Below are 27066 nucleotides of genomic sequence, written 5' to 3'. Positions count from 1 at the left end.
ACAGCTTTAAGCATGGCATGCTAGTGAGCTAACTAGTTAGCCTCATTTTATTTAGAAACAGAGTGGGGAAGGACAAAATAAGAAGTCAAAAAAATAATAAATAATAACCACTTCCACACAGAATGGGAGGACAACTTTAAAAAAAAAAAACTCTATCATGACCACAATACTACACAGTACTCGCCTTTCAATATTTTTTGACTAACAATGGGCCACAGTCAACCACAAAACATCCATCATTCATGGATTATGATTATTTTTTTAAACACACTGCAATCAGGGAGCTGTGATGTACCTTGCTGTGACCGGGAGATTCAAAAGCTGCCATGAGGTAAATGAAAAGAGAGAAGAGTGACTGAAAATAAGAATTATAAAGAAAACAAAATTCCTGTCAAATCATTACATATTACATCATACATATTACATCAATTGTTTTATATCCTAACTAGTCGGTATCCAAGCACCCAGTAGTGCTAATACTACCAGTCCCAGAATGCATTGCACATTAGCTCCAGGACCTTCATTTATGTCAAGTTTAAAAGGTGATTTCATGACACAACATGCATTACTGCATCATGCATTACTATCAATGAATCATCTTTAAATGTTTACAATGAAAACGTTTGCTCATACAAGCTAGTTAGCTTGAGCATATGAGCCAATGTTAGCTTTCCGAGCTAGTCCGGTAAGCTAGCACATAGCTAACATAGTAGCACGACACTATGGTGTGGTGGCGCAATACAGTAAAACCGCTTTTTAACTATTGTGTGGCCAAAACTAACAAATTATCTATGAATCAATGCTTTATAAATGTACTTATCGGAAGGTAAAACCATTAATGCTGTCAAGGCAGTAGACCACATTCAACGACGAGTGCTCCGTAGCGAACTTGAATGCAACACAACGACGTCTTTGTGCGCTCTCATGGCTCCATGAAGCCTTGTGTGATTCAATTAAAAAAAGAGGAAAAACATGCGCTTTTGTGTGCAGCAATGATGCAGTCTCTATGTGACACTTCCGCACAGCCGGGTCAGCTGATTGAGACACGCGGAAACCGCTAACTAACTCCACAAAGGTCCTCTGCACCGCACACTGCAGAGTCCGCGTTGCCGCTAACTTTTAACGGCTCCACCGCACATAAACTGCTTGCTTGCATGCTTCTTACTTGGGCTGCAATTGGAGGAACACACACTCACTCACTCACTCACTCACTCACTCACTCACACACACACACGCCAGTGGACGGTGATGGCTCTCAGGGAGTCGCCGGTGGCTTTGAATGGGACACATGTAAGTTTGTTCTTGTTGTTTGCTAAGTTTTCCATGTAATCGATGCGCGCAGGTGACGTTCGCGGACGCTCGTTTTCTTCACCGCTAAGCGGTAGGAGTCATGTGACCCACGGTAACGTGAAGCAAAGTCCCTCCCACTCAACGTGACCGGACAGGACGCATCCACGTTGGTCAGAGGAGGTGCTGGAAAGTGGTCGTAGTGCCGCTCAAGTATATGTGCTACTTTAACTCTATAGGTGTACTACAGGACTCAAATGCATAGTTTTTTTTTTTTTTTTAATCTCATCTTGTAACGTAAATTGATGAGAATAAACTAGTAATATGAGGTGTGATGGTGTCATACGCGTGAGAGGGAAAATAGAGCATGGCTCTTCAGGAAGGAAACTTTCCTCTTGCTTCAGACAAGCTTTTATTTAGAACGTGGCAGCAAAACACCTCCTCCACATAAGTCCCCCGTTTTCATAGCTGTCTCAGGCAATGCCTGTAACATAATGTTACGACTTTATTCCTAATATTACGAGAATAAAGTCGTAAATTTCACGAGGATAAAACTCTTACATTTACAACTTTATTCTTGTAATATTCCGATTTTTTTTCTCGTAAATTTACTTTATTCTCGGAATCTCAGATTAATTTAATACTCCGTCGTAAGAACAGACATTGCCTGAGACAGCTATGAAAATGGGGTACTTACAGTATGTGACCTTTGGCCTTGGTCAAATATTACAACTTTTATTCTTGTAAATTTACAAAGATAAAATTAATACATTTACGACTTTTTCCTCGTAAATTTACGTCTTTTATTCTCTTAAATTTACAGGTTTTTTCTCATAAAGTTACGACTTGTATTCTGGTAAATTGACGACCTTTACTCGTAAATTTACGACTTTTTTTTTCATAAAATTACAATTTTTTTGTCATAAATTTACTACTTTTTTCTCTTAAATTTACAACTTTTATTCTCGTAAAGTTCTGACTTTTTTTCTCGTGAGTTGACTAGTTTTTTCTCATAAATTTACGCCTTTTATTCTTGTAAATTTACAACTTTTTTTCATAAATTTACTACTTTTTTCCCGTAAATGTACAACTTTTATTCTCGTGAATTTACGACTTTTATTCTCGTAAAGTAACAAGTTTTTTATCTGAAATTTCCAACTTTTATTCTAGTGAATTTCTGACTTTTTTTTTTGTGAGTTTTTTCTCGTAAATTTACAACTTTTACTCTTGTAAATGTACGACTTTTTTTCTTGTAAATTTAGAAGTTTTTTGTCGTAAATTCACGACTTTTATTCTCATAAATGTACAAGTTTTTTCTCGTAAATTTACACCTTTTATTCTCGTAAAGGTACAAGTTTTTTCATCAGAAATTTACGACTTGTATTCTTGTAAACGTCTGACTTTTTTCTCGTGAGTTGACAAGTTTTTTCTCGTAAATTTACGACTTTTATTCTTGTAAATTTACAACTTTTTTTCATAAATTTACTACTTTTTTCCCGTAAATGTACAACTTTTATTCTCGTGAATTTACGACTTTTATTCTCGTAAAGTAACAAGTTTTTTATCTGAAATTTCCAACTTTTATTCTAGTGAATTTCTGACTTTTTTTTTTGTGAGTTTTTTCTCGTAAATTTACAACTTTTACTCTTGTAAATGTACGACTTTTTTTCTTGTAAATTTAGAAGTTTTTTGTCGTAAATTCACGACTTTTATTCTCATAAATGTACAAGTTTTTTCTCGTAAATTTACACCTTTTATTCTCGTAAAGGTACAAGTTTTTTCATCAGAAATTTACGACTTGTATTCTTGTAAACGTCTGACTTTTTTCTCGTGAGTTGACAAGTTTTTTCTCGTAAATTTACGACTTTACTCTTGTAAATGTACGACTTTTTTCTCGTAAATGTAGAAGTTTTTGGTCGTAATTTCACGACTTTTATTGTCATAAATTTACAACTTTTATCCTCGTAAATGTAAACTTTTTATTCTCGTAAACTTCTGACTTTTTTTTCTCATAAATTCACGACTTTTACTGTCATAAATTTACAACTTTTATCTTTGTAAATTTAAGAATGTTATTCTCATAAATTAATGAATTTTATTCTCATAAACTGACAAGTTTTTTTTCCCATAAGTGTACGACTTTTATTCTTGAATGTAAAAGATTGTTTCTCAATGTGGCCCTAATACTCAACATAACATTTAAAAACTTTAAAACTAATATTTGAATAGTAATATATAATATCATATTTGAATAGTATTTTGTTGCAGTCTATCTTTTCAATACAATATTTGAGCTAATAGCTAACCTTGCTGTTGCTAACAGTATTCAAACAATAATATGACAAAGTAGAAATATTAATCATACCTGTGATGATAATGTCTGCACATTTTGTCAGATTTCCTACATTGGACATGATTGTAAGGACATCCCAGACTTCCTCGGGGACACGTACGGCCAGTTTGCAAGGAGGTTGGACTTGAGCTTCAACCAGCTGAGGTAAGAAGAAGCGCTTATGTCTTCATACGTGCCATCAGCTGCTAGCATACATTCCCTGTCATCTACCTGCTCTCATGCGCTGCGTCTGTCTGTCTTGTGCTTTTGCTGTCACTGGAAGACATGCTTTTTAGTGTGTATCCTGGGGGGGGGGGGCAGGTTGTCACAAGACCTCATTTTGCTAATTGGAGGCAAACAGAAGAAAAGGCTGCTTTGTTGTGACGTTTAGTGATGGTGGGGGCACGTAGCGCTTTCCGTGGAATGTTTTTTATTGACCTGCGACCCTCCGTGTTTGGGACTGAATGTCAGAATGAAGTCACGTTTTCAGGCAGTTCCTTCGGTGTTATTTGAATTCATGAAATATACCCCTCGTTCCTGCCACGCTGCATGTTTGACATGCACTCCCCCTCTTGTGTCTCCGCTGTCAAGTCGCTCACATGACCACACTGTGGAGTTAATAAGCAACATGTGATGATGTTTTCAGCTTCCTAATACAACATGACGCCCCGATCCCCGTTAGAATGCAACTAATCCAGCGGCTTAATTGTGGAGGATTGCTGCCTTTTAGCCATGCATTTATGGCTGAGAGTTAAAGGACAGCTGCACTTTAAAAAATCATCCACAATCCTCATGTGCGACATGAACACAAGTCTTTGTCTTTTCTGTGCGTTATAAAGATATAAAAAGAGATAAAAGAAAGAATGCAGGTAATGGGACGAACCTATTCCGCCTAGAAAGCCTTCTGAAAAAACCTCCAAAAAGTGCCAACAGCGCTCCAAATAAAAAGGATAATGTGACCTGCACGTTAAGTCACTCAATCCCAGCCATTTTTCAAACGACAACCCCTGACTGATCTTTCAAGGCACATAGAAGATTGTGTTGTATGGCTAAATAAACATGGAACCTACCAAAAGAAACATTAGATGTCCTTTCATCAGAAAGAAAAAATGTGTTTCTGCCTTTTCCCGTTCTTTAGTAATCAGCAGTAGAACACAGGTAAGTTTCAGGAAAATATCAGTTCCCGACTAAAATGAAAAGATACATTTCAAGCATAGCTTTCACTTTGATACAAATATTTTTTGCTTTTGTGAAGTTTGGGTTTATAAAAATGTATTTGTACGTCTGGTATTGAATGAGTTAACATTGTTACGCCCAAGAAGTACCTTACTGGTGTAGTGACACCTCGCCACACCACAGCAGCTAGCTACTAGCTGACGCTACATATTGGAGCTGTGTTGGTGTTTTTGTGTAGCGTTCCTTTTTATGTTGCTATGTGAAATCAATGCACCCAGGAATGAAGTTCCCAAAATACTACAAGTATGACATGTTATCATGAATGTAGCTGTTAGCATGGATAGAAAACCACTAAACCTGGTTGGAGGTGTTTTCATAGGTGTGTCTCATTACGTGCATGAAGTAGCTGCCTTCTTTTATCTGTTTTTATATCTTTAGAACATACAGAAAATGTTCATGTCTCATCTAAAATTCCCCAAAAAGTGCACTTTTCCTTTAAGAGAGGTCTCATGTCCACACCTTGACCCGGTTCCATCCAAGCGGGTGTGAACACGCGCGTACGGCACGTCGTCATTGTGCCCGACGTTGCCAGAGCTTGTTGTGGCGAATGCGCTGGCTTCTGTCGACACGCCGCCTCCTTCGCCCTGCTGACAAGGAGTCACAACGAGGAGCGAGGCGCCACCACAAGCCAGGTAACGACCGGGATGAAGTCATGATACGCCGGCCCTGTCACGCCCACAATCCCCCCCCCGTGAAAGCCGCACTGTCAGGCCCGTCTCATCGATGTGTTAAGAGTTGCGTGGATGTCAAGGCGGCCCGGCTCTGCTGTTGTGTCACTCTCTTTGTTCCGGGTCAGGTGTGCACACAATGCCCTGAGTGGGCATGTGTTGTTGTGTTGACATGATGCCTGTTGCTGTTTGTCTGCGGCGACCTCACGTTGGACACATGAGACACAGGAAGCAACCTTAAACTTTGCACCTCTTGTCTGCTTTCGCTCACAGCACATGTGATGCTGATTACGGCTCATATAATCCAGTAAAACACACGCCTGTCATCTGGAAGACATGTCGTGTATTCACATGGTTGGACTACACTTCTTCTAATATGACCACACTAGCTTTGTCTCATTACACTCTACTATTTCTATTCTATCTTTTAAAGGGACGGTACGGCACAAATAAAACTTTAACGCAGCAATCCCTCGTTTATGGTGTTTACCAGCCATTTTTCAGAAGACAACCCCTTCAGTAGCGGCCATTTTAGACCATTCTGACTGATGTCTCAAGGCACACAAAATATTGTGTTCTATGGCTACATGTATAAACATGGGAGCTACCAAAACAAAGATTAGACTCCTGTCTTTCATCAGAAAATAAAGTTTGTTTCCGCCTTTTTCCGCTCTTTAGTAATCCGCAGTTGAACATGGGTACGTTTCAGGATACGTACCTCAACATAACCAACACAAAAAGGCTTGTTTTACATGAAACCACATAAAAAGTTTTGTTGAAAAACTGCATTTTGTGTTCAGTCGTGTTGTCACTGACGAATATTTACATTTGTTGGACGATCCGAAACAACACAAAGATGCAAAAAAATGAGAAATCAGGATATGACACGAATCAGATGCAGATCACATGTGAGCATAATAATTGGAATTGGCACCCCTGCAGCCCTCGTGAGTAGCATAGAATACTGTAACACCATCACATCTTTGAATGCGTCTTCTGAAGGCCATTTTTTCATGCTTAAAAATGCTTCATTTAGGCAAAAAATGACATAACATTTGCTCAAATACACATATTTTTGGCCAACAATAGGCCGTATTTAAGCAGTTCAACTGCCCATGTTGGAGCGTCCTTTTATTGTGGCCAGACTCAGGCGGTCATCATGCCGGTGAGGTTTATTTATTTGAGAGCGAGGCCTTTCGTGTGCATAGGGAAAGTTTGACGTCTCTGAGTTCAGCTGATGGGAAAAAAAACGTGAGCGCAAACAAAAGTGCGAGCGCATGAGCACGTAAACGATGACGAGAACGTCCTTTTATCGCGCATACGCTCACGAGTCGGATCTCCCTCCGGTCGATTCGAACGTGAGGATTGATGTTTCTCTTGAATAAAAGGTAACATTTGGATTGCAAACGACCTCCTGACATTTGAAAATTCCATCTGTCTGTACGAAATAAGAGTTTGACTTTTGCATTGCAGATGAGCCTCGGCGTCATTCGTACAGTATGTGTGTGCGTGTGTGTGTGTGTGTGTGTGCGTGTTCACCCAGGGCTATGTTGGCGATGGCAGGCGTTTTGCATTTTAATGACAAATCAAGTATGCTAACTCGCATTTTTAAAAGGGAAAGTGCTCTCGGTGTCGCGCCAGCTGTCAAAATGAGATGTAAGTCGTGTGATGAAAAGAGAACAAAGAAGACAAAGTAGGGAGGCCCGCTACACTGAGAAATGAAATAAAACCTTGTACGGCCTGTCAGCTCGTGTCGTTTTATATTCACATCCAGAAAGGAGGCTGCGGTATTAGCGCTCCGCTCACGCCTCACTCATCTGTCTCTCCTAATTCCTCACTTGTGTCAACACGGCGAAGGGGGGGGGTCGCTAATTGACAAACGAGTGTCACATCCCAGCAAAGGTAGGTTGGGTGTTGCGTTGTTGCTCCAGGAAGAAGCACGGGGACGGGCCCCCGGAATGAGAAGTGACATCGGGAAGAGCGGCTGTCATCGTCTGGCCTAAGTGTTCAATCTGCAGGGATGGCGCTATGCAGATAGCGTGTCAGGATATGAAACGGCGGCACTATGAAGTCTTCAAATCACTTAAGCGGTAGCCGATGCGTGTTGAGCGGCGATGCATGGCTCTCTGCTACCAGGCCCGTTTGGGATAACCTGATCTGTGGCTCATAAATGAAGGAGAGATTTCAAACGGAGCCAATAACATCCCCGTGTCGGCCACGTTGATATTTAGTGTCGTTCCAACACCGTCCTGGAACACAGAAAACAAACCACGAGCGTCTGAATTTCAGCAGAGTTGCTTGGCGAAGTGATGTACTCCTCCAGGGAAAGCAGGAGGACGAGTTAAGGATGCGGTCGCTAATGGACGCCTCGTCTCATCCCACCGTCTCTCCAATTTCAGCTGAAACCCACCCCCCATGTAATTTGTCACAGAGGTGAAGGGTAAGGAGGCTTTTTATTGGGAATATTTACAACGTTGCTACAAGAGACACGTACCACAGAGAATACGAATAAATGTCGCTAAGATGTGTTTTGGATACAACTTTTAAAGGAACCCTGCACTTGCTTTTGCAATTTTGCTCGTCATCCAGAATCCCTGTGTGAGCCATGAACACACACGTCACTATCAATAAATCAATGAACCGCACGATAAATAAAAAGGAGCTGTATCATTTTGCCGGGCTCGATATATTGACATGTGCAGGCATGTGTTTTTTCCTCCTCTCTCTCTACCAAAACAGGCTGGATGACAAGAGGTTCACTCTGTGCATCTGTCTCAACACATGGCCATGTTGGTTCTACACTGCAAAAACAGCCATACTTGAAAAAACCCCAAATGATCTTAAAATGAGACAATTTTCTTATTTCAAGCAATAGATTCTGCCAATGGGGTAAGCAAAATTTGTGGGAGGAAACCGGAGTACCCGGAGAAAACCCACACACAATAACAAAAGTGACACTGATTCAAAATCAGAAATACTCTGATTGATTATGATTTTTATTGAAGTGCAATTTTTGCGAAAAGAGATTTTCATTGGGGATTTTTTTGGTCTTTTTTTTGTTTGTTTCATTTATTTGATTTCAAAGCTCTTGACATTCCAGTGACGATGTTAAATACTCTGATGAATTCATGTTGATTGATTTTGATACGGCGTACTCGCATCACTTTGCCGTATGTTATCATTGCATTCGTGATAAAATGCTCTCAAAATAATGTTGACAATAACGTTTATCGTTTATCTGCAATCATTAGCAGGACAATTATCCTTCAGCAAAATTTGTTTTTGTGACAGGCCTACACATGTCTTTCTCTTTCCTGTGCGTTTTAAAGATATAAAAACAGCTAAAAAGAGGCAGCCAAGACACTTATTCCGCCAAGAAAGCCTTCTGAATAAACCTCCAAAAAGCGCCAACATGGCTCCATTTCATCATGTGAGCTGCGTATGAACCACATTGTTTTTCCATGCTGGACGTCGGATGTTGGCTCCGTAGCTACAGCGGTAGTTCCTTCTCACTGTGCCCGGATTGCCGTGTCATGGTGCAGGGAGCTCGCACGGGAAGTGCCGCTCTAACCGCTGGTTGTTTATACGATGGACCGTCAATAAATTGCTATTGCGTGTTGAGAGTTAGTTTAAAAAATTGTCATAAATTGATCTACAGTGATCCCTTGCTCAATTGCGGTTTTAGTGCAATATTTGTACTTTTTTTTTTTTTACAGCGTATGAACGTTCATTGTGTTCTGCGTCTTGATTGGCTGTAGGCTATTGTCGATCAAACTCCTTTGTGCCACACTGCCGTGTGTCCTGCTGTGTTCATCGCTAGCAAACAACTTGCGGTCTTTGTATGTTTGGAGGACAAGGAGGAGGAAAATAGGACGACAGGAGCAATATGTTCTAACAAGGATACAAAAACGCTACATAGGCACAATCAGAGGAGTGAAATACATGTGAGTCACTATTAATCATTTCTCATGCGTCCAACCACGGGGTTAATCATCCAAATTCAAACAAAGAGTGTCTAAACAAGAGAAAAACGTGAGCAAAGTGCACAGTGAGGGCTTTTACAGCCTTAAAATGATGCTGGCTACTTCGCAGATTTCACGTATTGCAGGCTATTTTGGGAACCTATCCGGCCGGTAGGAGGCCTTGGGGAAAACCCAGGACACGTTGGAGAGACTATGTCTCTCAACTGGCCTCAGCATCTGCATAGAACGCACAGAAAAGAGGAAGACACGTGCGTTCATGTCTCACATGAGGATGGTGGGCAGCGAGGAAAGTGAATAGAAGAACAAATCTGTCAGTAGAGCCAATGCATCAGTAGTCAAACAGTTTTAAGTTGAATTCATCCTTTTGTTAGTGCGGCGTTTCCATTGGCTTTGTCAGCCATTGTAAGATACAAAAAAGATATTAAGAAGACAATATAGTTGCTTATCTTTTTAAGCCTGCAGAGCAGTTTAGTGTGTCAGCCCAAAGACAAGAGAAGGTTGCTGACAGCAGCAGAAGCATCTATTAATCACTGTCAGCAGCCATCAGCCCTCTGGAGGCTTTCCACAAGCTCCTCTTTTCTTCTTCTTGCCGATTCTCCCCACATTCTGAATGGAAAGGAACATGTTTATGTTCCTTTTGTTCACATTATATATACTGGGCAGTGATGCCATTCTTTTTATGACTGCGTCACTTTTTTTCTTTTTCTTTTCCTTTTTTTATTGTGTACCTGGAGACGGATGGCGTGCCACTGACACGGAGATTTACGGGGCCCCGGCTTGCAGTGGCGGCGCTTTAGAAGGGCCCGCTGACATCTAGCCAGCACTTTGGAGGAGGAGAATAAAAGCTGACATTTTATTGGCTCTAAAGCAGAGAGAGGGAGAGGAGGGAGAAAGAAAATAAAAGACATTCCGCTGCATTTGATATTTTTCAGTCATGGGGCCCATCCAAAAGAAGAAGATTGATCGGGTATTATTTAGGAACTTGTCAGTGGTAATAACGACAGCTATGCTTTCAATTATCACCCACTAAATATAGTCCATCCTGACATCATCTGTCATCCGCGTGATGCTGTGCTATTTGAATACTTTATGTCGAGCGCCTATTTAATGGTCCTACTTGGCGTTTGGCATGTGGCGAGGTCGGATAGTCTTCTGGCTTCAAAGCCATCCCGGGGATATATTTTTCCATTGACAGAATTCCAATTAGTTTTAGTACGCTCCGGCTGAATCAAATGGCTCTTAAAATGGCCAATGTTTCCTCCGCTAGCTGCTTTTCTCTCAGAGCGCAAAGCCAGTGATGGATCTTTTACGATTTGACCCGACGGGGCCCGAGTGGACATCCTCCCTTTCTCCCATCCACCTCTGAGTCATTCCCATATCCGCTCCACAGCCTATTTTTTGATGTAAACATCTGCCAGGCCCGGGTGAAGATCATGACTCGCCTTCATATTTAAAGACGTATTAAATACTTTACAAGTCTGGCTGCTGTAAATGCCAGCGGCGGTAGTCAGATGTATTATACATTAGTCACGTGTTTAGTAAGATTTGGCCAAGCGCTGATGTCTACTCAGGTTTTTGACAGGGGGGCTTGCACATTTTAAAGTGGGGGGCGGGTGATTGAAACACTGGGGTGTCAGTAACTGCTGCGTACACGCTGACAATGTGGACGAGTTGGGGTGTGAACTCTGCTTCACTGGTACGGTCATCCCTACTTTACCGCGGTTAATGGCTTCCAGACCCAACCGCGTTAAATGAATTTCCGCGTTATAGGATTCAGTGTTAATAAACAGAATATTTTCGTAGTTAGAGCATAGAAAACCTCTTTATGGCTTTATAAAGACGTGTTTTCACATCTTTAGAGCCCTGTAGACATGCAGTAACACCCCTCCGTTACACTGCTAGTATCTATTGTTTACGTCACACTGTGCAGGCTACAGGATGTCCGCAGGGACATAACAGACGGCCGCCGCTAGCATGGCAAGCTGGCGAGCTAACAAGTTAGTCGCTCCAATTTACTTATTCCAAACTTAAGAAAGTGTTTCAAAAGGAACGGCGAAGAAGGACAAGGAAGCCCAAAACTCACCACTTCCACACGGAATGAGAGGATAACTTTTTTTTCACTCGATCTCAGCCACGGCATGTCCGTCTCAGCCACGGCATGTCCGTCTCAGCCACGGCATGTCTGTCTCAGCCACGGCATGTGCGTCTCAGCCACGGCATGTGCGTCTCAGCCACGGCATGTCCGTCTCAGCCACGGCATGGGGGCTGGGCTCTGCTGGCTCAGTATCCAGTGTCCATGCAGTGTGAAAGGTCATGTGATCTTACGTCATGTCTCATAACATTACTGATGCCGAGTGACCACAAAACTACATAGAACTTGTCTTTGCGGATATTTGAACAAATAATAGAAGATTTCACAATTTTTTGAAAAACTGCAATCTAGTGGGGGAGTGATATTCGAACTGCGATACAGCGAGGGATGAGTGTACTGTTCGTTTGGCCAAGTGTGAACGCGGTCATCAAATGCATCAAAAAATGCGCTGAAAGTAAGCATGGGACTGATTGAGTCCAGTAATCCACATATCAGAAATTTGTGATACCACCCGTGGAGCTTGCTGATCCGTGAGCCACTGTGTGTTCAGAGTTCTGTGTTGTCTGACTGACTGTGAAGATGTGAGCACTTGTGTGTGTGTGTGTGTGTGTGTGTGTGTGTGTGTAAAACATAACCAACATAACCATTTTGGTTTGCAGTATTTTGAGTTACATCACGTAATATCACGTTATACGTCATGAAAGCTGCCCAGTCGAGTCCATCCTAACTTCATGTGTTCATATGTTCTTTACTGCCCAGCAACAAAAACAATGCCAAAGTGTGCACCAAGTAGCTTTTTTTGGTCCGGGCCAGAATGCCGAACCACCAGTGTGAACGCAGCCTTGGTGGTAAATATTCCTTCTCCGGTCCCTCCTGTACACCAGTAAAGTAAAAGCATTTCACACACACGCCGTGCAGTAATGAGCATTTTTGCTATAAAAAATCAGCGGTTTACTTGTTGTCTCCTACAGGGTTTGGTTTATGTTCAGCCCATTACCCTCAGCCATCTTTCAGATAAAAGATGTAAGCAACTGCCAGGCATGGAACGTATTAAACCACAGCATGAAAAAGGGGGCAGCCATGATTCTACTTCTCTTGGCTGAGCACCAAATGGGGGGAGAAAAGGAGCCCATGTTGGAAGGAGAACAAAAACGCTTCCTTTGGTTTTAGTCGAGTCTGTTTGAGCCACTTCATGGTCTTCCATCTATCTCCTCCGCGTCTTCCTGGAGGACAGACAGGAGGTGAAAAGTGAAGACAGATACTTCAGGCGGATTTCCACCCAACTTGGGGATGTGCGCCAGGTGGTGTGGATGTTCACAAGAAATCCCCCCCTCCCATTCCTTTCCCAAACCCAGTCAGGCACCTTTCACCTCCAGTTTCATCGCCATGGAGGATCTTGCAGCAGCGTTTCATTCTCCATTTCAGTCATATACTCATCAAGACTGCAACCAGAACCGCAACCCAAACATTCTGGGGAAGAAAAATGTCTCATGAAAAGTGACAGAGGCAGGGAAAAACTGCCGCGAGCGAAGAAGACCAGAGGTCTGCGTGTCCCAAGCCCTTGCATCCACCAAGTGGCGTAGTTCAGTTCAGATTGGTTTGGTAGGTCTAGTCAATTCTATTTCTATTGCACCAATATCTGAAGGCACTTTACATAATGGGCGAGGTCAAGAAACAACTAAACCCCACATGAGCAGGCACTTTTAGTGACAGAGGCAAGGAAAAACTCCTTCTAGCAAAGAATACTACGATAGAGGTCCATGTTATGCCAAACCCTTGCATCCATGGTGTAGTTCAGTTCAGATTGGTACAGTTGGTCTAGAACCAAATAAACCCCACATGAGGAAGCACTTTGGCGACAGAGGCAAGGAAAAACCCCTTCTAACAAAGACAATTAGTTGTCCGCGTTGCCCTGAGCCCTTGCATCCACCAAATGGAATAGTTCAGTTCAGATTGGCATGGTAGGTCTGGAACCAAACCAAATAAACCCCACATGGGCAAGCACTTTGGCGACAAAGGCAAGGAAAAACTCTGTCTAAGAAAGAATCTTTGAGGTCTATGTGCCACCAAAGCCTCGTGTCCACCAAATGGTACCGTTTCATTTGGCTGCATTTCCATTGGCAAGCGTGCTGAAATATTTAACATGAATCTCTTTTTCGTTGGAGTGGTAGTCCGCCTTCTTCTGTGTGACAACGAATGAATGAGTCACACATTACACGCTCTCTTGGACTATTCATTTGTTTCTCCTTGGTATGCTGTGATGCCACAGCGTATACATAGCAGGTGTAGCATCCGGCCGACACGCCCTGCGGTGGTTAGATCAGTTCTAACTTAACATCAGTTAGAACTTACATAAGATACTACATCAAGTATCTGGCACATGAATAAAATGCATTTAAACAAATTTGCTAGCATGCGAAAATCCCCTTTAGGCGCTAGCGATTAGCATTAGCAATTTTACATGACGAGTTCGATCACCTCCAAATATGACAAATCGCCAACTAAGATGCACATTCCACTTTAACAGCTGATATTTGAGTTTAAGTTCAAAATACTACAAATGCAGTCAAACCCTCTCTAAGGCTCAACAAGGGACGTGATGGCACAGTCTTCATGGCAGTAGACTCCTAACCAACACTGCTGGCCTTCTTTTGCGTTTCATACTGCACTACAGCGTTGTCGCCACTTATAGCAGTACTAACAGACGACACCCTGCTGCATAAAAAAAGTACGTTTCAGAATAAAAGCACCAGATGAAGTCAGTTAGTCCACTCACGCTGTCTTTCCTCAAACAGCTTTTTGGGGCAAGTGGTGTCTCTTCTGTATTGTCTGACACTCTTGTCGAAAGCTTCAAGCGTTTCTGACTTGGGACAGCTGTTCTAGATTCTCCTCACACCCTCTAGCTCATTTCCTGTTTCCATTTCAGTCCCGGCTCTTTGCCGCGCTCACCTTAAAAAGGCGGCGAGATGGGTGTGCGATAGCGTCGGCGCGTTTGCGCTCCGCGCTTGAGACAAAGAAATCAGAAAGAATTGTAGAGCGGGATGGGATGAGCGGCAGAATCAAGGGCAAGGGGCTCCATCTGACATCCATCAGCATGGAAATATGTTTTAATGGTCAGGCGAGGCTGCAAGACATCACAAGCCGTTGCCTCACTTTTCCACCCTGGGAACACATTGAGATAAGAAGCAGCGACTGCATGTTTCATGTCCTCGCAGCTGACACGTCTCCGCATTGGAACAAGCCTTCCTTTTTCGCTCTTCTTCTGTTTTAGCTCATAAAACGCCGTCTCTCCATTAGGATAAATTGACGGCATTCCCATCACGCCATTAGCTGACAGCGTGATTAAGCCAACAACAGACCAAACTGTTTTGTGATCCCCTCCGTCTGTCCAGACTCTTTTTCCCCGCGTAGTGTCTCTCTACCGGGGGGCAATAAAGAGTTCCTTTATTTTCTCCCTCTGTCTGGATCCGAGGCCCTTGGGTCCTCCAAAGCTCGCAATGTGTCTGTACTCAGATGTTTGGAAAAAACACCAAACAGGCGATGAAGAAGGAACAGGCGAAGTTAGACGGGAGGAGGGTGCGCTATCCTCATCGGGGCAAAGTGTTGCTGTACGAGCAGACCGGGCGGAGAGGCCCAAGAGGGTCTGAAGACTTGTGATCTGAGGGCCGTTTGTGTGTCAGCCGGATCAAAGTCGTCTGAAAAGAAGAAGAAATCCCTTTTTACCTTCACCCCCAACCCCCCCACCCCGACTGTGGCAACAATTATTTGGGGCTCTAGGTAGAAGGAGGGGGTAGAAAGCAGAAGATGCTTTCCATTGTTATTCAGCCTCTTAGTATAACTTCAAATGCTTTAGGCTTTTTATTTATAAGTACACGTATAGCATGTTGTCAATTGCGGATTAATTTTTAATTGCAGAGCACTTGGTCACATGACTGAAACATCCTTGAAACTGCTGCGTTGCTGTGTTGCCCAGAAAGGGATATTCAGTAAACAGGAAGTCAGCTGCTGATCGTTCCTGAAAAAAAGCAGAAGTAGCCGTTTTCATTGGCGCTTACATCAGAAAGCTAGTTTTTGCTCCCATTTTGCAGACTGGAGAAAAACACTGTATGTGTTTCAAAAGATACCGTTTCTTTTGAAAGGGGGTCTGAAAGAAGAAGTTCCTGTCTAAACACAGGTTACTGTTGTTACGTGCCACAGTGCCGGTCTTGCAGCTCTGCTTGAATGGGGACAAAATGGTCCCACTTGCACAAAAAGATAGTACAGTCCTCCCTCGCAATATCACGGTTCGATTATCGCTCCCTCACTATATCACGGTTATTCAGAAATGAATGAATGAATAAATGATGGCAGTTTGGTGGTAGACTATGAGTGATATGTAGTATTGTGGTCACTAGGTGGCAGTAATGACACCAAACATTGAGCCATTACCTGGCACGACATTACCTGAACTCTGCATGAAGTCATGAAGTCAGCCATGGCGTGTCCCACATGAAAAAAGTGCTCCTCCCATTGTGTGTGGAAGTTCGTAGAAAGACATTTGAGGTTAACTGGTCAGCTTGCTAGCTTGCTAGCTCGTGACCATCTTGAGTCCCTGCAGCATAAGAGTTCATGTGGCGTAAACAATGAACAATAGGAGTATAAAGGTGACTATAGGGGTGCTATTTCACATCTACAGGACTCTAATAATGTTAAAGCTGTATTTAGAAAGTCATAAACAGATTTGCTATGTTCTAACTATGAAAATATTCCTTTTATTAACATTGAATCCAATATCATAGAAACTCATTTAATGCTGTCGGATCTGGAACGAGTTAGGACTGTACAGTAGTACCTCGGTTTTCGAAGGCTCCAGTTTGTTTTTTCGGTCGAATCTCTGCTTGGGCATTTCTGTGTGGAGTTTGCATGTTCTCCCCGTGTGCGCGTGGGTTTTCTCCGGGTACTCCGGTTTCCTCCCACATTCCCAAAAACATGCATGTTGTCATGCATTGTCCATAGGTATGAATGTGAGTGTGAATGGTTGTTTGTCTATATGTGCCCTGCCATTGGCTGGCCACCAGTCCAGGGTGTACCCCGCCTGTCACCTGAAGTCGGCTGGGATGAGCTCCGGCATGCCCCTGCGACCCGAGTGATGGATGCATGACAGCTCAAATATCTAAACAACTATACCAACATAAACAACGTGATAATCAAAGGAACTGATTTACAAACATAACACCATGAACTATTTACAATGTTCACATTTGGAACTAAACTACGTGTGCACGTGTGTGCGCGTGTGTGCGTGTGCATGCGTTCAAATTTCCCTACAATGCGTAACCTTCTGCACGCTACGCTCACTTCCTACATACGAAAGACGCATGCCGAGCAGTATTTGTGTTTATTTTTGTCATTTCCAGCCAAGCGTCCTCAAATGTTACAATGGTGCAAAAAGTACAGCAAAAACTCATGAAAATGCTAATGAATCAATACCCCCCATGATCAAAGCTGTACTTCATTTTCTCTTTTATGGACGCATCTTGAAATGGGAGCACATGGAAGTGAAGTGATTTTGCAGACATTTGTGGTTCAGACGTTGATGTTTATAGGAGCTGTTTGATAGACGGCTGATGAGGTCATGTGACATCATTCCTGCTAGCAAAGGGGGGAAAGAAAAAGGATTTTGAGCACAATGCGATTCTGACGCTAATCCTCATCTTGAACCCGACGGAGTCCTGTGTACTGTAAAATGTACACAGCTGTCAGTCACACTCGCCCTCTCATGCTGGGAGGGTGCAGGGAGCGTATCCCTCCACGGGGCCCCGGCTGGTTAAATTATAAGTTTTATAGCCAACCCCGAGGCCTCGCACAGGCAGCTAATCCCAGCAGAGGGCTAATCCGACCCCGCGTTACAGAAAATCAATGCGCCTCTTTGGTGTTGGCATGCCATCAGGGCACGGGGACACATGTCAGACAGGCCTCCTGATTTTTTCATGAGGTGTGTTTTTTGATGTGCTGGAGGATGCTCCAGGTAGCCAGAATTGAAAAGAATATCTGGAAGCAAGAAGGGCCATAGTGTGTATTTGTTATTATGATTATTTCTCTTCCATTCGGCAGTGGTGATGCACGAGTGTGCTTGTTGTGCTTTTTAAAGGTCTCACGTGCAACAGTGAAATATTTCAAATGTTACCGTGCCGTTATATCGCATAGTAAAGATCAAAAATCAATGAATTGCAAATCTCTTTATTTGAACAAGGTCTACTCTACTGTAGCAACGGAACCAATAAAGGAATATTCTGAGCGAGAAATATGATTTAGTAAAGAACGAGAAAAGAGCGCAGACCGCCGGCAAGCGCCACAGCTCCCCCCATATTGTGGTTTACAGCATAAATATTAGTCCTACATGTATTTGATCTACACATTTAGATTCCTTGACCATGAAAACATAGCCTTACCAGTTGGATTCATATTGATATCAATATTAGTTCAGTAGTTATTCACAAAAATGGCATTTTCCGTAATGGCGGTTTTCTTGTGGATCTCCACAGCTTTTGAAGATCCAACAGATCCAGATTCCATAAGATTATATGATGGTGTTGGCTGCATGTTTATAGCTTCATTTGTTGTCTCCCTGTGACGACAATTCCAAAGGTCCCCTATTTTATCAGGTTCTGGATCGCAGTATCCGGAATGACTCCATGGTTTGGATCAGTCTTTGATATTTTTAGAACCTTGGAAACTTGTTCTGTATTTTTTTTCCAAGTGCTCTGACCATTTTTTGTGAAGTTAAATGCACAAATGCCGAGAAATGTTCCTATCTCGCACTGTTAATGAATCGTTAAAAAAATTCTCTGATCCAGACTGTTAGCCGGATCACCCCCAAATTTCAATCCTTCTTGCATATCTCATTTCCGACGATTCCTGAAAATTTCATCCAAATTCATTCAGAACTTTTCAAGTTATTATTACACAAACAAACACAAGCACACGCTCACTGGCGGAGGAAGTAAACCACAAACCCTCACACAACACAAAAGTCACATAAATATGAACTTTAAACAAGTGTAATTCGTCAACACAGTAGGCCTGGCTCAGTAACAAACACGTTCTGTCTCACAAGCGTATGCTCATGCTAACTAGCATGCTGTTAGGAATGGAATATTTTCCACTCTGTTTTATAATGGAAATGGATTCGATTTTCAAGTGAATCCATTATTCATTCACGTCTCAGTCACACACTGGCGGTAACCTACATCTGTAGCCGCAGCTGCCCTGCCGTAGTCTGATGGAAACGTGGCTGCCAAGTCGAGTCTGCGGCCTCTCCGACCACCACCAAAAGATTCATTCACCAGAGGCAAGGTGGGTCAAGTGTCTTGCCCAAGGACACAATGGCAGTGACTGGGTAGAGGGAGGATCGAACCCTTCCGGTTTCTGGACGACTTGCTCTACCACAGAGACTCAGAAGTCCTTTCACTTCTATAAAAGTCACTACACAGACACAAAAACTGTATTTTGAAAGCCGTATGAATATTATTGCAGTGCCGTCAATGTCCTTTCCTTCAGTCGCGGAGGATTTGAGGGGATTCAATTGGCGCTGACTGACTGGAGATCAAGTCATCGGGTCAGACGGGCTGGTGTAATTTAGTCCTGCCGACTGGATTCTTCTGGGAGGATTGGATCAGTCATTTCCATCGTGTCAATCTGTGTCCTTTTGCTAATAAATCTTTTTATGAGCAAAGATTGGAGACATCCTGATGGATGCAGTGTGTGTTTTTCGCATCATCTTGTCACTTTTTATACCGTGTTCAAATGGAATGTGACAGTGTTTAACGTAGCCTTCACGGCTCTTGATGTCATTTCTTATTCCCGACAATTGGAAACTTACTATACTCCCCTTTATTTATTATTTTCATGTCCCCTTCTTTTAACCAGCATTTTTACCAAGACTGGCAGCTGGTGGTAACAACTTTAACAGCCGTGGACTTTCATACACAATCCCTTGCTTTTGTCCTCCTTACGAGAGAACCTGGAATGTCAATCTCGTTGGAGGTCTTTTAGTTTCAGCTCTTGGAAGATGAACGGCTGGAGTGCTGCTTTAGAAAGACTTGCTACGGCTTCAGCGTTGGCGAAAGCAGGGTACTAACACGTTTCTGCTACACTATGAAAGCCTTTTTATTTTTTCCCAAATTCTGTTTTCATTTTGTAGAATTCGTATTTTTACATTTTATAGTTATTTTACCGTCATAGAGTGTGTGCTTTGTGGGTGAGTGAATAAAATATCTCTGAATTAAATGCAAAAATCCTTACGTTACTGGGCAATTTTGCCCAGTAATTGAGAAATGGATGTAGCCTGGCTAACTTTTCTAAAGAAGAGTAGTCACCCATGCAATTCCAATTGGGTTATTAACCCCTTCGATACCAAAGACGTATTTAGACGTTTTTATAATCCCCAATGCCCGATCCCAACAATGTATTTATATTAGTTTTTTTTGTACGAGAAGCAAAAAGAGGTGATGACGCAACTCTCCGCTAATGCATTTCTCTTCAGAGCACTTTTAAGCCATAAAAACGGCCACAAGGTGGCAGAAGTGCATTTGTTTACGCCGAGCAGGGCGCAAGAATAAACGCGCCTCTCGTCGTTTTTCACTCAGACCTTGCACGACGTCAGCGGGCATCGTGCAACGCTCGCTTACATTAAAGCTGTAAAACACAACGCGGTGTGAACACACCCATCTAGCCCGAGTCGCACTAGCGTGCGCTGCTACACTTTGCTAGCCCAGCTGGCTTCCATTCACACTCGGTAAGAGGAGTTTCCGCCAACTTTTGCTGGGGTTTTAAGTTGCCATTTCGACATGCTTAGTTTGGGGGGGGGGGCAGTTTAATGTTCCTCACGTGAACGTTCCTTCTCCTCATTATGTCACTGCAAAAAAAAAAAAGCTAAAATGAAAAAAATCAAGGCAATTTTTAACAAAAAAAATGTAAATCCAATTAATCTGTCCCAAACACCCAAAAATATTTCCCAAAAAATACATTTTATGGAGAATAATTATAGTTTTATAATGCAAAATAATTGTAAAGGAAGCATGGAAGGAACTGATTGTTGTAGCGGACTTCCTGTGCATCCTGGTGAGATGGAATTCCATAGTGTTTCTCACCTTCTGTGTCACTCGCAGCTTTCTTTGGCCCCATGGCGGCTTATTTAGCAGTCTCACTCAATGAAAAAATTCACGGACAGTGAGTCAGCAATACGGAGGATGCTTTGTTTGGACACGCCATTGCACAGAACCACACAGGGACAAACGGACTAGCTTGTTACGTGCAGTGTTGTACCAAAGCCGAGGCAAAAAATGGGTGAAATTCTTCAACAAAAACCAAATCATACAAAAAACGGGGGCGAATGAAAACCGAGGTTTGACTGTAAGAAGACACATATTTGTCGGCTGAGTGTGTGTTTGAGTGAGGTCTCATGTCTGGTCATAAGACCTCGGACTTTGTTGAGCACAAGACAGCTTGCATTCATGCTTGATTCTGATCCGCTGCTGTCGTTTTTGTTTTTAGACGTAAGCGCTTCATGTATAATGAATGTATTTTTTCAGAAAAAAGGTCATTGGATCCTGCTGCCATCAACACCACGTAATTACCAGAAGTAAAAGGCCACCAAACAGGGTCTTCAGCAAACACGTCCATGTGAGGTCCTTCCAATAAAAGCTTCCTTATGACACTCGAACCAATTCCATCCTTTATCATCAGACTGCCTCACTTAATTGAATGACACACATTTGTCTTTCATGTGCGTCTTTATCTGTCATCTAACATTGGAAGCCCTTTCATGATAAATGTGGCCATGAAGCTTTGATGATGATATTTGTGGGTACATCCTTCTGAACACTCGAGGAAAACCTCACAAAGCCCCCCAATCCCTGCGTGCTGCTGTTTACCCCCCCAAAAAGCAAATAGTCCTGTGATGGTTTTCCACTCATGATGTGAAACCACGCTGAATCACGAGGTTTTGTTTTGGACACAAAAAAGGTCTCCACCAGCAAGCGAGGTAGGAGTTAGAGCTTATTGATCTGTGATCAGTTGCCATTATTTACAGTATCAAGCTTGAGCTTACATCTGTGAGGCTGATGATGAGCAGCATCGCCAACAAAATGTACAAACATTCAATGTTCCACCTAGACCGAATAAAAATCATAAAATAAAAATAAACTCATGAAATATACTCATGCATTTTTTAGCAATGCTGCTTCAGCTGGGCAAACACAAAAACCCCTGCTTGGTAAGAAATACTGTACAAAAAAATAGGCCGCAATTTTGTTTAATGTAAATCAATGAGTACAAATGCAAACATTTAAATTAGGGATGCTTCGATTAGTATCGACCGATTTCCGTAAAAAAGCATGTGATCGGCATACGCCGATAAATGCCTTTGAAAGCCGTGTGGAAAACCCCACATGTGTGCTGCGTCACGAAGGGTTGCCAACACCCGTATGGAGCCGACAAGGGACACACTTTTATTATTATTTATTGCTGCAAGAATCAACACCAGTCTGTAAAACCTCAAAGGCTTCAGTTTGACAGCTTGACACAGACTACACTAATCCATGCCATCGTGTTAACAAAGGGTTGGGTTAAGGTTAGGGACCCTATTGCCGTTCGACTTTTCTTGCGTCTTGCAGCTAGCTAGCTCGCTAGCGAGAGTTATCCACTTAGCTTCTGGTCTTCGGACTCACAATGTGACTTCTTAGCACAGTTTTTGAAACAAACAAGCAATGCGGTTAGTATGGAGCTCATTTTTGTCCCACGTGGAAGTGGATGTCATGTTGTTGGGGTACGAACTAACTTTTTCAAGTGTCACTAGCTGTCTTGTTGTCATGATACTAATTATGTCTTGTCCTCCAAACACTATCTGTGTGTGCTTATGATGGTGATACAATCACGGGGGTCTCCTAGCTCACCAGATGATCTTGAGTTGCTAATCCGAGGACGGGCCGCGGGGGCAGCAGGGAAGCCCAGACTTCACCCAGCTCCTCCCAGCGGATCCCGAGGCGTTCCCAGTTGAGAGACATAGTCTCTCCAATGTGTCCTGGGTCTTCCCTGAAGCCTTTGATAAGCGAGCGATCAAACACGCTGGCATGGATTAGTGTAGCCTGTGGTTTTACAGACTAGTGTTGATTCTCGTGCCAATACGGGACAAGTGCCTTGTCGGCACAATACGGGTGTCGGCAACCCTACGTGACGCAGAACACGTGTAGGGTTTGCCCGCTCTTGACGATCGTTTTTTGTGATCGGCTTTGAAAGGCGTTTATCGGCACATGCCGATCACGTGTGTTTCTTACGGAAATCAGTGGCCGATCGATCGGAGCAGCCCTAGAGCATCCCAAGAATCCTATCGATTTGAAGGAAAGTTGAAAGCGCTCCCCCTGCCATCCAGTGCGACAGAAATGAGCAGAACGACTTCAAATCATTCCCAAAGTCCAGGAAGTTGCAGTAGCGCAGTGTGGTGTCATAAAGTGATGGAGTGATGCCTGGATGCTGTAGGGCGGTGTGAGTGCGGCCCGGTTGGGGAAGAGGGAGTGTGAGTGCACTCAACTGTCACCACTTTGTAACATTTGCTTGGTGTAGTTACTAGAAGAGCAGGAGTGTTATTAAAATGTTACTGGGTGAGCAGTGGAGGCCAAGGAGTTTGCCGTAGATGTCTGATTAGGAACACGGGGGAGTCGGGTGGAGGGGGGGAGATTAATATATGTCTCTTCCGCTCATTTGTTATCGCCGTGGCTGCTTTGAGTGACTACAGCGCGTGATAAACAGAAGGCAAAGGCTGTGCATTTCCTGAGTGTGACACTATCTGCTCATCGGCGCAGACGCCACGTCTTCCTCTGACAGCACATCCGCAGTCGGCCGCCTCATCCCGTCGCAGTTTCTGCAGGGCGGAGGTGAGGTGACGTGTTGGTGGGGGTGGGGTGCATTTTAATCCTGCCCTGTTTAATGTTTGCCCCTCCCTCTGCAATCTGGGCCAGACATCATTTTAATGGTATGTACAGTGATAAAGCCAATAAAGTGTCAGGATGATTGATAATGGGAGCATTATAGCAATATGACTTTCCAGTTCTCCTCTGCGCTCCAATGATGGCTTCCAAATTGAATTCCTTATGCGTGCGTGCGTGCTCGCAAGGCATGCGTGTGTGCGCACCTTTTGCCAAAAACGTAGGTGAGAAGGAAAGGCGAGCTGATGCAATATATTATATCCCAAATAACAAGCCCGGGTCTCCTGAATAGATTCTCACACAATGTTTGGGCGGACTTTTGTGTGGGGGGGTGTTCCATAGTACTTCTTGCGCTAAATGATATGAAGTCTTGCTTTGTCCTGAGTGTCATGTCGGCGTGCGTGCTTCTTGTCAAAGTTGGGAGGTGCACGTGTGGGAGACGATGTTGTAAACGTGTCCAAACACGGCCGGACGTTGACACGACGCAGACGCAAAACCTCCTCAGCTGATGCCGGTGATCTTGACATTCCTGTACGGTTGCTAATATCATCACGACAGCAAAGTTTCCCGTTTCCTTTAGGTTTTGGTGCTCGTGTGCGTGATTATGGTGCACGGAAATTCATCACGGTCCAAACTTTAGCGGGAGGCGTTCCCGTTGTCTTCATTGGTTTGGGAGTCGGCAATTTAAAATGTTGCATACTGCCACCTGCAGGATTGGAGCTGAACAACTCCAGTCCAACTGGTAGATTGATGACAGATTTATACCACATTATGTATTATTTTTAAGCAACATCACATGGTTATTTGCACAATTCATCAAGTCTGAAAAGGAGTGTCGTCTACATGTCATAATTCATTCACACCATATCCTTTACATTAGGGGTGCGCAATCATTGTTACACAGTTTCTAAGTATATAAACTGAGCAAGAACTTATTGAAATGTGCTTCTTGATATTGTTGGATTTGGCATACTCGGAGTTGATGACTTCCAGCTGCAGCAAGTCTTTGTGAGTCATGTCTTGTATTCCCTTGCAGTGGAGACGATGTCATCTCCGATGTTTGTCCACTTCCTGGATGTTTTTGACAACAAGTACTTCCTCCACTGCAGTTGGTGCCCCGAGTGCTTGGATTTTCCCTTGCTTCAAGTTGCGTGCTTGATGCTCGTTGATGTAGACTTTTGTTCCTATTAGCTTGCCTCTCTGCATTCATCAGCCTTAGAAAAAATACATACTGTAATTAAACATGTTTATTTCAATATTGTTTTATTTAATTTGTGTTATGTTATGTCTTACATATGATTTAATTTAATTGGTAACACTTTTACAATAAGGTACACAAAAAGACTGTTGTTACTGAGGAACTAATGACTAAGGCACATCAATTTTGACTAGTTACTAAGGAACTAATGAATAAGTAATGAGGAACTAATGACTAAAGCACATACATTTTGACTACTTACTGAGGAACTAATGAAGAACTAATGAGGAACTAATGACTAAGGCACAAATATTTTGACTAGTTACTAAGGAACTAATGAAAAAGTAATGAGGAACTAATGACTAAAGCACATACATTTTGACTACTTACTGAGGAACTAATGAAGAACTAATGAGGAACTAATGACTAAGGCACAAATATTTTGACTAGTTACAGAGGAACTAATGAAGAAATAATGAAGAACTAATGACTAAAGCACATACATTTTGACTAGTTACTGAGGAACTAATGAAGTAATAAGGAACTAATGAGAATTGGTAAGGGGTAGGTAGGTTGATTCCTCATTAACGACTGTCATTTTGTGTACCTTATTGTAAAGTGTTACCTTTTAATCCAATTTTCTTGATGTATTTTTTTAGCAATGGGGAATGTTCTGATCTCCTGCTATTGATCATCATGTTGATTGGAGGAGTTGTGCCATCTTTAGTTGTCTTCAGATGGCAAACTCGTTGGCACTGAAGCAACAGCGCCTCTGCTGGTGCGCCAGTGGACTTTGGAGTGCATGACGAGCAGGCATAAACGATGAAGTAAAGCCCCAAAAATGATAGAAGAGAAGCCACTTTTCTTCAGGTTTGGCAAACATCTCTCACTGTCACTCAGTCCTGTCCTACTTTCGTGCTCCATCTTCATCCCCAACGAGATCATGTGACGATTGCACATTGATTTATTGCTTTCTGTTTGGAAATCCACAGCGTTCAGTGCGAGATTGACAACACGTGTCACCCTTCACTGCAGTCGGGCTGTCTCGGCGGGCCAATGAAACGGCTCCTTTTATCCTGGCTAACCTCGGAGCCTGCCTCCCTGCCTGGATCCTGGCAGCCATAGAAAGCTCTTTGTTTTATGTAAATGCTGATTGATGACACGTCTGGCTCAGCCGGCACTTTTTGACAAAAAGTATTGATGGCTGCGCTCAGTAAAGTGTTAGTCCAGGTGACAGAGCAATCCATTTTCTACATGAGCCCGAGTCAAAGCCAGACAGGAGAGAAACTTGAATTTACATATTTTGGAACTCCAGTGTCAGGAGTTAGGCTTTGAGGGAGGAGTCACACGAGTTTTAATGTCCATTTTCTACAAAAAACCCCAAACAAGAACAAGAGGTGCTATGTTCCATGTTTATATAGCTTATATAGTCTGTGTGCCTTGAAAAATCAGTCAAAATCGTCTAAAATGGCCGCTACTGGGGGGGGGTTACCTTTTAAAAATGGCTGGGATTGAATGAGTTAATCCATGGAATATCTTGGTAGTTAGAGCAGAGAAAACCTCTTTATGACTTTCTAAAAATGGGTTTTAACATCATTAGAGCCGTGTAGATATGAAATAACACCCTTACAGTCACCTTTACGTTATTCTGCACAGTTGTGAAAGGTAGCGAGCGAACTAGTTAGCCTCTCCAATGTACTTACTCTCAACCTAAAGGAAAAGTGCACTTTTTGGGGGAACTTTGCCCCTCATTAACAATCCTTATGTGAGATATGAACACATATGTCTTTCTCTTTTCTGTGCGTTTTAAAGATATAAAACCACATAAAAAGCCACAGCTCAGTAGTGCACGTGATGGGCTACAGCTATGCCGTCCACAAAGACCGCTATGAAAACACCTCCAAAAAGCTCCGACAAGGTGTTATGCTTTTCTATCCATGCTGTGAGCATGTAGTAACATTCATGGTAACGTGTAACACTTGACTTCACATAGCAAAGTTGTAGCCTACAACTAGCATTAGCTTTTCCAAACTCAGAAATAAAAACACAGCAGGACTGGCGGCGTCTTCAATGTGTAGCCTTGCCAGTCGGTCGTGTCTGAGGCCCTGTGAGTGACTACGGGCGCACTACGGGCGAGTTTGTGGTGAAGCTAGTTGCTAGCCGGCGTTGTATGGCTAAGTGTCAGTACGCCAATAATGTAGTTTGATCGGAGTAGCAATGTTAATAATGATAATAACAATGTCGCTCTAGCTAGGTTAATATGCACGTCACGTTATATGTAAATGGAGCGTTGTTGCTGCTTTTTGG

General features: G+C 42.9%; 1 protein-coding gene across 3 annotated transcripts in view; it reads left to right on the top strand.

Moving 5' to 3' along the window:
- Positions 1 to 1060: 1060 nt before the first annotated feature.
- Positions 1061 to 27066, top strand: part of lrmda (leucine rich melanocyte differentiation associated) — a 331833-nt gene continuing 305827 nt past the window's right edge. For all 3 annotated transcript variants that reach the window (XM_054798059.1, XM_054798060.1, XM_054798061.1), the window contains exons 1-2: positions 1061 to 1290; positions 3684 to 3784. In XM_054798059.1, coding sequence (XP_054654034.1) covers positions 1249 to 1290; positions 3684 to 3784 — 143 coding nt within the window. In that variant the 5' untranslated portion in view covers positions 1061 to 1248. The remainder of the gene's footprint in view (positions 1291 to 3683; positions 3785 to 27066) is intronic.

Source organism: Dunckerocampus dactyliophorus, chromosome 14, assembly GCF_027744805.1.
Source record: "Dunckerocampus dactyliophorus isolate RoL2022-P2 chromosome 14, RoL_Ddac_1.1, whole genome shotgun sequence".
Lineage (NCBI taxonomy): Eukaryota > Metazoa > Chordata > Actinopteri > Syngnathiformes > Syngnathidae > Dunckerocampus > Dunckerocampus dactyliophorus.
This window is presented reverse-complemented; position numbering and strand designations above follow the sequence as displayed.